At 43.5% G+C, this 14,408-nt stretch overlaps 2 protein-coding genes across 2 annotated transcripts; one reads left to right on the plus strand and one right to left on the minus strand.

The window, feature by feature from the left end:
* Positions 1-1,854: 1,854 nt before the first annotated feature.
* LOC132449676 (kinesin-like protein KIF25) lies at positions 1,855-11,137 on the minus strand. Its single transcript, XM_060041441.1, is given in 14 exon segments — positions 1,855-2,330; positions 2,731-2,885; positions 3,270-3,446; positions 3,775-3,942; positions 4,115-4,189; positions 4,277-4,344; positions 4,459-4,495; positions 4,590-4,675; positions 5,148-5,251; positions 7,514-7,518; positions 7,989-8,125; positions 8,313-8,435; positions 10,188-10,253; positions 10,433-11,137. Coding segments are annotated over 14 exon segments (1,713 nt in total). The 5' UTR covers positions 10,502-11,137; the 3' UTR covers positions 1,855-1,887.
* A 136-nt stretch (positions 11,138-11,273) lies between these two features.
* Positions 11,274-13,867, plus strand: ccdc167 (coiled-coil domain containing 167). Its single transcript, XM_060041440.1, has 4 exons — positions 11,274-11,436; positions 11,782-11,876; positions 11,968-12,020; positions 13,140-13,867. The coding sequence occupies exons 1-4, from the start codon at positions 11,281-11,283 to the stop codon at positions 13,256-13,258; spliced, it is 423 nt and encodes a 140-aa protein (XP_059897423.1). The 5' UTR covers positions 11,274-11,280; the 3' UTR covers positions 13,259-13,867.
* Positions 13,868-14,408: the final 541 nt, after the last annotated feature.

A 14,408-nucleotide genomic window follows, 5' to 3' on the forward strand; every position in this document is an offset into this window, starting at 1 on the left:
CACATGAAGCGGGGAGCCATGCTGATGCTAAAAAAGCCAACAATGACTATGCAAATATGAGCAACAACTATACTGGCACCTACACAGCCACTAACGACGCTCATGCAGCAGTTGCTCTTGACAGAAATGCTAAGGTTCCCCTCAACGTACCATATTCCAAGTCTAACCACCAGTCTGGGGAGGGTACGGAGGCAGCTACTTTCCCTAGGGGGAGGCTTGACGGGTGTAGCCCCCCCATCGTTAGTTCCAGCTAGCCAGTGTTCGGGTTCGCCATATTGTTTTGGGCACTCCTCCAACCCCGTAGTTAGTTGCACGGAAAGGGTTATAAAGCCTGGTTCTCCGGTTAAACGTCATCATCAGCCCCGCAGTGTCGGGCCGCAAACGCTACAATATTTACGACTTCAAATTTACGGTTACACATTGGTGACTTTAGTGTACGCATACAACATCTGCAGTTACAGGTGCTAAAACTTTTGCTACGATAATACATTCATACAATAATACCTCCAAAGATTTCCCCCCGCAGCAAACTCGCGCCACTACACTTGCGCCCTGAGAGGCGTGTCGGTGAAAAGCAGAGGCCTGTTCCGGCGCAATTAATACATGGTGCTAATTTACGGGTCGAAAAAGCATTGTTAGCCCAGTTGGTGTTGCTATTTTGAAGCACCATGGCAGGTCCCAAACATGCAAACGATTAGCCTAATTGAAATATTATAACGATGATATGGATTGTGGAGAAAAAAAAATCCATAGGGGCTGCATGAATGATAACAATAACAATAACAATAATAAACTCGAGCAAAGTAGGCTATATCCCAGCCTTCCAAAACAAAAAATATAATGTTGGTTAAATTATTTGGGAAAGAACAGCTGATACAGTGGTAAGAAGTTGAACTTTTAAAACAATGCATCTGCAAACACCGTAGGCTACAGCAAACCCATATTTTCTTAACACAGACATCGTGTACAAGGTCATAACTTTTAGGTTTGACAAGTATTTGATCGTGAGAAAACATGGTTTTACCGTGTTTTACTGTTTAAACACACGCAAATTAAACCCCTTTACGCATAATACAGTCAATGGCAATGTATATTAACAGGGGGACACATGCATATTACAAATAAAAGTCGATAACGATAATGTAAACAACACTGGTAAGAAACTATGTTTGTTAATGTATTGCAGCATTTCATTAAATACTCCAACAGTAGCGGCCACAGGACCGCATATCATATATTGGTTAAGTTCTCTTAGCCGAAATTTACATGACGACTCTGAAGTTGTAGAAGAAACACTAATCCATGTGTGAATTAGGCCTATTTTTTCCCCATAGACTGAGCCATTTGAAGTTTGAAATTCATGTGGTCCTGCATCTGTCTTAAGCGGAGACTGCAAACACGCTGTCAAAATATTACCTCGTCAAGTTCAAATGCGCTCATGGCTCTTAAAGGGGATGGGAGATGGCACTCTCATGCACAAATTGCATGTTACGTCCAAAACCCACCTACGGGTTTCAGACCATCCCATTTTAGATTTGCGTCGGGCGCAAGATTAATTTATACGCCGATATAATCGCAACAGTGCCAGAGTTCCGCCCACAAAGCTACTTGCGTTTCGTGCTTCTCACTTGCATTTCAGACTGTTAAAATAGGGCCCTATGTCCGTCCGATGAAAACCAATTTTAACCCCTTGGCATCACTAGCACAACCACATAACGGCCAGTAACACACCGATAGCGTCCTGCAGCAGGTGTGTGAGCTTGCTGTTGCGGTACGGGACGTGAGGTCTCTGCTCCGCCAGCGCACCCAGGACGTCCGCCGCGCCCGTCACCCCCGACATGCCTGACCACATACAAACACACACACACACACACACACACAAAAAGTTCATAAAGGTGATGTCGCTGATAACTTCTGTGGACCAATCAGAACAGTAGTCAACAACCAAAATCTGTTCGCGTTTCGGTTTGCAAAACGCAAACAGATTTTGCGACATCGGTTTGCGACATCTCTCTGAAAAGTATTTTGTGGGGCCAATAAGAAAGCAGCAGGGGGCGACGTCACAGACATCTCCTCACCGACACACTCGCTGCCGGCCAGGTCCACCAGCTGGAGGCTGGTCCGAAAGAGGCCCTGGGCTCTGCCCGGCCGGGGGGAGGGGCATTGGGAGTGGCCAGGGAAGGAGAAGGAGGATGAAGGGGAGGCGGTGGCAGCAGAGTGGTCGGCAGAGGCGTGGCGGGGGGCGCCATTGGCCCGGCGACAGCGCGGGCTCCAGAAGTCGGTCCTCGGGCAGCGCTGCAGCTCTTGCTTGGCGCTCTTCAGACGGCGGGCTGCAGAGAGGAGACAACACAACAAAAACAACAACAACAACAATAAGGATCCATTTAGCTCATTTCTTCAGACGGTGGGCTGCGGAGAGGAGACAACACAAAAACAATAATGATCCGTTGAACTAAATGAATCCACATTACATTTGAATTAACTAGTTATGTAAAGATATAAGTAAATTTCATTCAAGTCATTCACGGAGCATAATTAGGAACCTCAGTGAGGAATCGCCTCATCACGTCTTAGCGTCTCAATGAACAGACAATCACTTGTTATTAATATCTGTCCCATATCTGTTAACTTTCTAACTTGACTTCGGACAGATCATGGGAGGATAATACAAGCATCCCGATCCTGAGGCGGTGAGTGTGAACAGTCAGTGAGTGTGGGGCCCCCACCCACCCAAGGCCAGGGCGTGGGGGCTGTTGGAGGAGACGGTGAGCGTGACCACCAGGTGGGAGCGGGAGGAGTGGGCGTGCACCAGGGTGGGGCAGCGAGCCCTCAGCTTTACCACTGCCCAGACCAGCTGCATGACCTCGGGGGCGCTCTTCACACACCTGCACACACACGCACGCACACGCACACACATGCAAAAGACTTTTGGCATTAAAGGTTCCTAGAATTTCTGCATCTGCTGGCAAGCCAAACCCAGTTTAGTTTATAAGATTAACAACTAGCTTCTGTGGAAATAAAATCGAAAAATAAGAAAAATCTGGTTACCCTTTCAACATCAATAAAAAAAGATTTCTTCACTATAGTCTAATCTTAGAACTGTAGGATATAAGAAAAGTTGCATAAGATCAGACCAGAAGCCCCGCAGGATTCAGCCCATCGATGGCATTAAACTCACAAAGTTCCATGTAGTGTAAACTAAAGGACCTGAAGAAGCCCTGCGGCCAGTTGATCTCCACACTGAACTACCCCTCCCCTGCTCTACCCACTCATAAGTGAGGGAGGGGACCTCGCTGGGGCCCGACGCGGTGGTGATGACGTCCCGGCGCTGGCCCGGGGCTCCGCCCTCCCCGTCGCGGGACAGGAGGTCAAACACCTCGTTGTTGTAGACCTCCACCACGGACACCTCCACCACATGGCTCTCGGACGGCTTCCCTGAGATCAGCCTGAAGCGACAGAGACACACACACATTAATCCTGAACAATAGATATAAAAAAAGTTTAACCCAAATGTACAATATATATTAAAAACTGATTAAATATATATTTTCAAATAATAAAATGTCGTCATGCTCATCTTCAAAACCGTTGATCCGGGGTCAGGTCACGGGAGCAGCTTCTCTAGCATAATATAATGTATTTTTTAATAATAAGATCACCCCAAAGATATGGTATTGTCTGTCCAATAGTGATGCAAAAAGGAGGCGTACATATGATGGAAATGTGTTGTAGGAAACAAGCTGGAGACAGAGAGCTGAGGCCTGAGTGTCTCACCTGAAGAGCTCCACAGCAGCTTGGGGGATGATGCCCTGCTGGTCCCCGGGGGAGGAGACACCCTGGGGGGCGCCTGGCTGAGGGGACCCGGGGGGCCCCTGGGAGCCCATCATGGTGTGGGTTTTTCCACTACCCGTTTGCCCGTACGCCATTATACACACATTATACCTGCAGGACGACTATGGATTAAATAGTCGTCCTGCAGGTATAGGACCTGAATCTATCACACACACGCGAGCCGGCACACACATACCCCCACACACACACACACAAACGCACATGAGCAGGCGCACACACAGATGCACACACACAGACACACACATATGGAAACACGCCTCAACCATCCAGCAGGGATGTGAGGAGAGGCTTCACCTCCTCAAACACTACGTTCTGGGAGTCCTCCGGTCCATGCACTCTGTCCAGAGAGAACAAGATGTATCCAGAAACATGAATATATATACAGAAATGTAAAGAGAACAGGCAGTTCCATTTTGTGCTTTACCTCACAAATTCAAACACCTTGTTGATGGCTGGATTTCCATTTTGAATGCAGTTCACCAACACGGTGTCCTTGATAAATGTCAAATGAAAAAATAATTAGCTGAAGAATATTACATGAGACTGGACAATGAAATTGCAAAATTGAAACAATCTGAAAATCAGTTAATCTGCTTTGAAACTCACCTCGCTGACATGAATGACCTCCTCTGACGAGATCACCCTGAGAGAAATAAAAAAACGTGAGGATGAAAAAAGCTTTTGTTGTCCTCAGTTGGCCAATAACATGCTTGTTTTGCTTTGAGGGGAGACCTCACCCTGATGGGGATGAGCAGGACTGGACCTGGTCCAATGGAAGCACAGGACGCACCCTACAGTGAACCCTGATGTTCCCCCTCAGCTCCTGGAGGTTGAAGAACAGACAGTTAGACACACACACACGGAAAAGACTCAAGACTCACTTGTGCATAGCCAACCCCCGTACCTCACCACCTCCCTTTACGCACTTATCGTATGTTGTACGTCCTGGCACTTAATGTACACACTTACTGTATTTCCTACTTGGTTACAGTACTCGTGTAGTCGTATCGTTTCTTATCCTACCTATCTTTGTTGTATACAGGGAATGGGTTAACCTAGGGATTGTTGGTGCTTGGCACTTGGTTCTATGAACATCCTTACTGCCCCGTAAGGAAGCAATATATTGTTGCTTATCTATCTTCTGATAAATGTATGTATTGTAAGTCGCTTTGGATAAAAGCGTCTGCGGAATGCCCTGAATGTTAATGTAAACGTAACACAGCTCCTCCCAAGCCTTTGTTTAGAAGACAGTTGGAACACATCGTTGGGAACCAAAGAGTGATCTCAGCTCTCACCACCAGGGTGTTGTGGATCTCTCTCCTCCTCTGCTTCTCGGCCCTGCACCTCTCCTTCTCCTCCACCAGGTCGCGCTCCAGAGCCGCCATGTGGGATTGCAAACCTGGCGGGACAAACGGGGCGGACGGTGTTCTTAAAAAAAGGCCAACATATTCAAGATATAACACTTCTAATCCAAGGTAAGAGAAGAGTACCAGCACGTTGCCGGACTCATTAAGAAGGCACATTTTTCCATTTGCCAGACAAAGCTATACCATAGCACTGCGTCTAGTCCTTCCCTGTTGAACCTTTTAGCACATAGACACAAGTAGGAGACTGAAACTGTCCTTCATTTCTGAAATGGATTAATTAGACACAATAGTGACGTTAGTATTATTGACCACAGCCTTTTATCCAAGCTGGCTGAGGGATGCCTACAGTTGACACAGTGAGGACTGAATCCAGAACCCTCCAGCTGGGAGTCAACATCCCTATCCTGCCCCCTATTTGACCCATTGTCTTATCCTGATCTGAATGATCTCATAGCGAGAGCTATGCTCAGCATCAGAACCGAGCATGAATAACCCAGAGGAAACTCCAGATGTTTGTGCCTAGGCATTGTGAATCCACAGAGCCCCCCCTTTCACCCTGACCACCAGCTACTGTGGGAGCAGCATACAACTCCAAACGGTAGAAACGTCAACCTTGAGGAAGCCAGTAAGGTACGGCTAAGGGTAATTGGGGGGCTAATCACCACGGCAGCCTAAGCCGCAGCAGTGCATGGCCTATACATTAGGTAACTTTAGATCAGAGGGACAAAGACAGACAGACAGGCTGAGGGGGAGTGATAAAGGGAAGGAGAGACAGGAGAGGTCAAACAAAGCAAGATAAAGGTTGATAGGGGGAAATAGTGGATAATGTTGACATTTGATCATGATAAGTGATGTGAAATGTTTATGTTTGGCCCGCTAAAGAAACAGTAATATACTTTGACACAATCCCAGAATAATGAACAACATATGAAGTGCAAGAACCACTACCTTGTGAGGAGAACACCTCACCTGTTTTAGTTAAAATACTTAGACAACAACAACTGCCACAAACAGGAAAAAACACAATAGGATGGGAAACCAAGAGCTCCTGAGTGAATCTGCACATCTGTCCACCGAGTCTGTGAGGTTAGGCAAGGCAAGGCAAGGCAACTTTATTTATATAGCACTTTTCATACACAAGGCAGACTCAAAGTGCTTCACATATTAACATTGTCATACAATTAGATAAAATAAGTAAAAGAAAAACATATGCAAAAAATAGAAGTTATTAAAATAGAAAATAAAGGCAAAGTTAAAAAAGCTTTTTTAGAAAGTGCAATGTATTTAAGATTGAGCAGAAAGCTATAGCAAACATAAAAGTCTTCAGTCTTGTTTTAAAGGTGCTCAGAGTTGGGGCAAGTCTTAAATCCTCTGGGAGTTTATTCCAGCTATTTGTTGCGTAGTAACTAAATCCTGCTTTCCCATGTTTTGTGTTTACTCTGGGGATAATTAACAGATTGGTCTCAGAGCTTCTTAGTGGTCTAAAAGGCTGATGTAGAGGAAGCATATCAGTTAAATATTTTGGGCCTAAACCATGTAGGGATTTATAGGTAAGCAACATGATTTTAAAATCAATTCTTTGACCTACAGGAAGCCAATGTAACGATTTCAGAATTGGTGTAATATGATCAAATTTTTTGGTCTTTGTTAGAACTCTAGCAGCAGCTTTCTGAACAAGCTGAAGCTTCCTCAGAGTTTGTTTTGGGAGACCTGTAAGGAGACCATTGCAGTAATCAAGCTTACTAGTGATAAAGGCATGTACAAGTTTTTGTAAGTCTGAGCCCTCTAAGTCTTGCTACATTTTTAAGGTGATAATATGCCGATTTTGTAACTGATTTGATGTGACTGTCAAAATGTAAATCTGAATCCATGATAACCCCTCGATTTCTGGCTTTGATTGAGGTTTTCAGGGACAGAGAGTGAAGGTGTTGGGTTACTTTAAGCCCTTCCGTTTTAGAACCAAATACAATTATCTCTGTTTTGTCCTCATTTAGTTGAAGGAAATTTCGGCACATCCATTCCTTCACTTGCTCAATGCACAGCAGATCTATGGGCCGATAGTCATTTGGTGATAGCGATACATAGATTTGCGTGTCATCAGCATAGCAATGATGGTCAATATTGTTATTTTGCATGATTTGCCCTAGTGGGAGCATGTAGATGTTGAATAAAGAGGGTCCTAAAATCGAACCTTGTGGGACTCCACATGTCACGTTGGTTGATTCTGATACAAAGTCGCCAATGGAAACAAAGTAGTTCCTATTTTGTAGGTAGGACCTGAACCAATTTAAGACAGTGCCTGAAAGCCCCACCCAGTTTTCTAACCTTTCCAGAAGTAATGTATGGTCTACAGTGTCGAATGCAGCACTGAGGTCAAGTAGCATTAGTATTGAGGTTTTGCCAGAGTCTGTGTTAAGACGGATGTCGTTTACAACTTTAATAAGGGCGGTCTCAGTGCTGTGCAGGGGTCGAAATCCTGATTGGAAGGTGTCATAGCAACCAGTTGATGCCAGGAAGTGATTTAGTTGCTGGAGGACAACTTTCTCAATGATTTTACTTATGAAGGGTAGATTTGATATTGGTCTGTAGTTGTTAATAATAGAGGCATCTAGGCTCCGCTTTTTTAAAAGGGGTTTAATAACTGCAGTTTTCAAAGCTTTTGGGAAATTGCCTGACTGGAGAGAGTTGTTAACTATCTGCAATATGTCTACTGCTAGGCAGTCGAAAACATTCTTAAAGAGGTTGGTAGGTTAGGGTTACTCAGTCTGCAGGTCATTTCCATGGCAACTGTTCAGTGTTGCCCTGGCCCCGTCCAGCTTCTCCAGGATCTGCTTGCTCTGGCCCTCCAGCTCGGCCACGCCATTTGCATACACTGCAAAGATCTCACTCAAGACCTGCTTCAAATTCTGCATGGAGTACACACGGAGATAAGATATAGGCCTGCGGTGGCTGTGTGTTCATCTGGTTTATACAGAGGCCTTATAAATGGGAGCATGGACGCGGACACCCACATTTACAGAGGATGAGTCTTGCCCCAACGTGATTTTAGGTGGACAGGTGGAATAACAGCATTTATTCCAGTTAATTGTGTACCTGGACTTCAGCAAGGAGCTTCCCCAGAGTCAACTGGGTGATGCTCTGGGCTTCCCTCTGGTGATGAAGTAGTGTTTTGGCCTTGGCCTCCCCCTCATGGCCCCGCCGCAGTCTGCCCAGACACTAGAGAAGGAGAGAGAGAGAGAGAGAGAGAGAGAGAGAGAGATGGGCTGTTTCCCAATGTCAAGGAAGCATGCTCAACGGCCGCCCTTTTAAGGACGCTACGTCATAGAACGCCGACAAGCACTGTTCCAATGTTGAGGACACTCGAAAGCCGCGCCATTTTTGCGTCCTTTGTTTTTGAGAATTTTTTCAAGGATGCATCGCTGCATCCTAGACGAGCCAAAACTACCCACAATCCTCTGCGTTCACTGGGCGGGTTCTTGAAAATGGCAGACCAGTACACGTTCAAATGAAGTGAAGTTACATTAGTTTTCAGAAATATTTTGTGCCGTATTGCTTTTTATAGATTCATCATGTTAATGCAAATAATCAAGCCTAAAGACCTGTGCCACTTTTCAAACGTTTTTGCAACTTAATGATACGTTGCTATATTTTGCATGGACGTAGCTGGTGTTAAATACCACTGTCAATTTACTCGCTCACAAGATTACATTATTTAAGTATACCTATTTATGTTTGTGTTGAATCGTTTTTTTTAGGGTCAGCCCAGCAAACGGAGGCTTTTGTGCGCCTTAGGGTGGCGCACAACATTTGTTTACCGGTGGAAGGGATAGTGCCACTATTCAATGTTGTAAAATTAATGCACAACCGATCATTTGCAATGTTTGTAATTTTGAATGAACGTATATAATTGTATTTTATACGATATACTTATGTGTTCAAAGCACTGGTAGATTGTAGGCATCAGTTAAATAATATATCCAAATAAATACATGTTTATCATCTCTTTCTTTGTCCCCCTGCATAATAGTAATCAACCGTACTGTAAATGTGATGCATGAATTAAGTTCTCAGACAATTTCACTTAGTTTTATAAAAATTGAATGGATTTTCCTTTTAATAAAGACGATTCGATCAACCGCAACAAAGCTTTTGTGACTTCCCCAAAAGAGGCTCCATGCGAAGGAGACATGACCGCATTCATAACAGACAAAAGTCAAATAAATATTGATCAGCTTGATTGCTGCCATGTTTTATTCATAAGCGCACATGTGTTTACAAGCGGACACACAGTATTAAAAAGCGGAAACGGAAGCGCTTCCACACTATCAAGTCGTTCCAAAGTCTGAACGTTACAAACGCTAGGAAGCACTCGAGCTAGCACTCTAGTCTCATCTCCATAGGAAGCAAGGACGGTCCTAGCAAGGCTGCAGCCTTCACTTTGGGAAACAGCCAGAGAGAGAGAGAGAGAGAGAGAGAGAGAGAGAGAGAGAGAGAGAGAGAGAGAGAGAGAGAGAGAGAGAGAGAGAGAGAGAGAGAGAGAGAGAATGTTTTTCAAAATTGTAAGGTTTCGATGGGAAAATTTGATGTGCATAAAATAAAAGTCTTGCTACTCAGTTGCCATAGTGCCCTCCCTCTTTAGACTGTTGATTCTTACTAGACATCACTACCTTATGATTGACAGGGATGATTGCACCCAACAAAAAAATATGACTGCACATTAAGTTAAGGACTGTAAACTAAATTAAAGATGTACTGAAAGTAGCCTATGTACTTCCATCTATCATATATTTCTCACAGAAAACTCATTCCCACATGACAATTTGGGATTGGATGGAATAGACCAGGCTTATAATATGATGCAACCATATAGAATGACATTACATTAGAATATTCATATACTAGAATATAATAGGCCATATAATCGAAAAGGTATATCAAAGAATAGGATAGAATACTTTTTGATCTTACCTCAGCAAGCCTCAAATGAAGAATTGCCTTTTCTGTCTCCAGCTCCAGAATACGCTCCTCTTAACTCTGACAAAAACAAGGTGACATTAGCTTCTCACCTCTTAAGGTTATCAACTGATAGAGGAAGAGGGTTGAAATGCTATGGAATGTTGTTCAATGAAAGCTACAAAAAAATTGAATAGATTAGGTCTATAATGTTAATAAGTAACTAATTTACACGTTCAAATCTAATAAGGCCTACTTACCCTTAGTTTGTGCTCTAAAAGATGAACTTGATGTGCAAAGATTTGGTCTTGGTTAATAAAGAGTGACATTTAGACAAAGAATTTAACAATACAAGAGAAACAACTTCAAAGGCCTCCCTCGGTCTTCTCCTGTGTCGATCCGGCACCACTGTTTTCTGTCAGCGAGGCTTATGGGATTAGGACGCTGTGGTATCAAGGTTTACCTTCTTGTGCAATAGACACAACGTGGTGTCTGTGGTCAGGTTGAGGAAACAGGATTTGTGAATGTTATTATTTCATACAGTATCTCTATATTGATACAATAATAATGTTATTCAAGCCTGATTATAATGTGTGTTTGCATCTTTATTATCAATGTGACGCATTTAAAAATGTGAACCACAGCGCTATTAAACTGCCGCGAATCACGGCATCCAAACCAACTCTGCAGAAACCAGAAGATAAAATGTAGTTGAGGAAGATAAATAAAAATACAGCCACCAAACTCCAGCATCTCTCTTAGTGGGCCTAGTCCCAGAGCGGGGTCATCAGTGGGCCTCACCCCGTCCAGGGCAGGGTCATCAGTGGGCCTAGGCTCCCACCCAGGGCGGGGTCTTCAGGGGAGAACCGCTGGATCAGTTCTGGATCAGAAAGTCCACTACTCTCGTGCAGAGACACACTTTTCTCCATGGTTAAACATTTGAAATGGCTTGTCATGAGCTATTTCTAATTTCAATTAAAAAAAAAACACGATTGGGGAATCGCCCCAGTAGTTTGTTAATACTGCAATATAGTTTTTATCCGCTTGGGAGCAGCAATGGGCAACATGTTCATCCATAGAGCGATGAGGAACACACGAAGAAGGGAGGATGAGACTTCCGTGTAGACCAGCACCGGAATGGCGACAGAGGTCTGCAGGACGTCAGACCTCAACAAATTATACCTCAATACCAGATCCACAGTGTCGTGACAAAATGACAAAATCAAAGGACAAAAAACGAGAGAAAATGAGTGTTGCCACTGAAGTAAGACATTACCTGTACTCTGCACCACTTACGGTCCGTTATTATATGGTGCAGAACAGGATCTTGTTACCATGACCCGAGTAGGGTCAACTTTACTGTCTCTTTAGTTTGTGAACACTGTTGAATGAGTGTCGAGGTGTCCCTGAGCAAGATAGCTCACCCTAACTGCTCCCAACGATCTGGATGTCGCATTGCAAGGACACGCCGTTGGTGTGTGAATGTCTGTATGATTAGGTGAACGTGTGTATGAATGGATGAAGTTTAAGCAATATTGTAAAGGGCTTTGAGTGGCCATTGAAAAGCACTGTATAAATGCAGTCCATTTACAATTCTCTTGTCTAATAGATTGATCGTGTGGAAGAACGACGGACTCGGTTCCAGGACAACATTGAGAAGGCAGAGTTCAGGACCAGACGCGAGGTGCTGTCGGACAGAGAAAGGTATGACGAGGACAACAATCATGAATCATCACTCACTTTGATCATCACATCAATGATTCATTTGAGCCCATTTCTATTTATTTTTCCACAGACAAGATTTGGAAGATGAAATTACCATCATGCGCGAGAGGGTGCAAAGGTTAGGTAGGATCTCAAAGAACTTGAAGGACAATTCCGGTATTTTGAACATTGAGCCCCCTTTCTGGTTTGTTTAGGATGAAATAGAGTGGGTGACACCGAAATTTGAACTATTAGTCCTTTCTCGGGTATTTGGCTCATTTTGAATCGCTCCTGCCTGCTTCACAATGGTTGTCTGTGTGCATACACAAACCTGTCAACCCAGCAACCCTAAACGTTCGTTTTCAAAAATGTGCAAGTAACCGAGTGGTTAGTGGCATTCGTGAAGTTTAAAAAAAAATTATCGGCGCAATATATGGTTTCTGTCGTGTTTTATTGCACATTTATCGCCAGTTGATTTCAGTTGGAAGACTCATTACTGCACGATGATATTACTCCGCCGAACCGGAAAGGTGGGCTGTTTACGTTGGTTTGAAGTCTTGTACCGTGAGCACTTCGGATTAGGGAAAATCACATAGAAAATCACTGAAAATGGATTATGAAAGGTGGCTTCTGGAGGACGCACTCGATTTTGACGGCAGAGGATATCGTTTTGAACCAGAATTCACCCAAGAGGAGCTACGTGAGATGGAGGCTAGGGCTACGGAGGCGCCTGAAGCTCCGGCTGAAGCGGTCCCCCCAGGATCACGGGCGGGTGGTGTGCCTGTGGGAAGTGCAGGCAGATGCCGACGGAAGTCGAAAGTAGGTGCTGCACGGAGTGGGACCTTGTGCGGAAGTTTATATGCGGTTGTGAGGTATCTGAAAACATAGTTCAATTTAGCAACTAACACGGATGGAAAACATATATTGCGCCGATATTTTTCTTTTTTAAACTTCACGAATGCCACTAACCACTCGGTTACTTGCACATTTTTGAAAACGAACGTTTAGGGTTGCTGGGTTGACAGGTTTGTGTATGCACACAGACAACCATTGTGAAGCAGGCAGGAGCGATTCAAAATGAGCCAAATACCCGAGAAAGGACTAATAGTTCAAATTTCGGTGTCACCCACTCTATTTCATCCTAAACAAACCAGAAAGGGGGCTCAATGTTCAAAATACCGGAATTTTCCTTCAATTGTGATCGTTGCGGTAATCCTGTAATGCTTTGTTTAAAGACGCAATGTTGTTTAATCTATTCCCCAGACAAGGACCTTATTACTCTACGAGGTGAGAACCGCCGGAACATGATGCTGTCCGTGGCTCTTCTGGCTCTCAGTGCTTTCTTCTACTACACCTTCATCTATGGAGATGAAGATCTCTGATCTCAGAACAGAACTCGACTTCAAGTCAGCTCGTTTTGTACGATATGGAGCAATGGCCTCTTTCGACTGGGAGGACAGATACATATATCTTTATCACATGTTAAAATGTTTTTAAATTATATTTTCGATATCCGAGTTTTGTCTTGTGCTTGCGAACTGAAATATTGTAATGGATTTCTATTTTGTAGCTGTTCAGCTCAGTGGAAAACGGCAATAGCCTGACAACCACATGTGTACATTGAATTTTCAATTTATATAAAAGCACATTCCTGTTAAGCTCATACAGAGCTGCCCCATTTCATTCATTACTTTACTTTTTTGCCTAACATTACTTATTTCTTTACATTCCTTAATTGAAGCTGTCTTAAATGCTTGAATGGCAAATGCATTTTAAGGATAGTAGTTGGATTTGGTTGAAGTCATACATTGCCAAAAGCTTTCCTTGTTGGGGGCAGAATTTGGACTAAGCTATTAAAACATGCCAACGTTTGTATTTCCATTTTCATGAGTTTGTTAAACGAATATATCTCAAAGGATATTCATTTATGTTTTGTTTACGTTGTTTGTACACAATACAATAAAGGCTTTAATACTTTTTCCTTACCATGATTAGGATATTGGTTGAATTACTTTAGTTCTGACTATTGATTAGCCAAATTATATTTTGATCCGTTATACCCTATGTCGGTTTGTTAAAACGGACCAACTTGGAAGTCGGCCGTGGAAACTATTTGAAAGAGGCAAAGCAGGGGCCTCTTAAGTATTCAGTTTTTTGCTTAGGAAATGTCCTTTCCTAACGAGATGACCCGGAAGTATGTGGAGGAAAGGTTGTTAAAAATCTAAAAATGTTTAGGAAGGTGCCTCGATGCAACGTCCTTTAGCATAGGTTACTCCTTAAAGGAGAAATCCGGTTTAAAATGGATCTGGGATATGTTTAAGATGATAATGAGATGGGATGTTTGTTTGGGAGCACAAAAGCGCATGTAAACGCATTCTTAAATAGGCTGTTCTACCAAAACGCTATAAACTGGGAACCATGGGGGCATCTTGTCATGGTAAAAACGAAATCGTTATTTTAAACAACTTAAAAGGCTAGAAGTAGCCTGACACTTCTTTGATAGTATAATATGGGTCTTAAAATATAAAACGA

The sequence above is a fragment of the Gadus macrocephalus genome, chromosome 21 (assembly GCF_031168955.1).
Source record: "Gadus macrocephalus chromosome 21, ASM3116895v1".
Classification (NCBI taxonomy): domain Eukaryota; kingdom Metazoa; phylum Chordata; class Actinopteri; order Gadiformes; family Gadidae; genus Gadus; species Gadus macrocephalus.

Coding starts and splice junctions, on each gene's coding strand:
- ccdc167 (XM_060041440.1), top strand. CDS start 11,281: ATGAGACTTCCGTGTAGACCAGCACCGGAATGGCGACAGAGGTCTGCA. Junction 11,437..11,781: donor AAATGAGTGTTGCCACTGAA/GTAAGACATTAC, acceptor CTTGTCTAATAG/ATTGATCGTGTGGAAGAACG. Junction 11,877..11,967: donor GTGCTGTCGGACAGAGAAAG/GTATGACGAGGA, acceptor ATTTTTCCACAG/ACAAGATTTGGAAGATGAAA.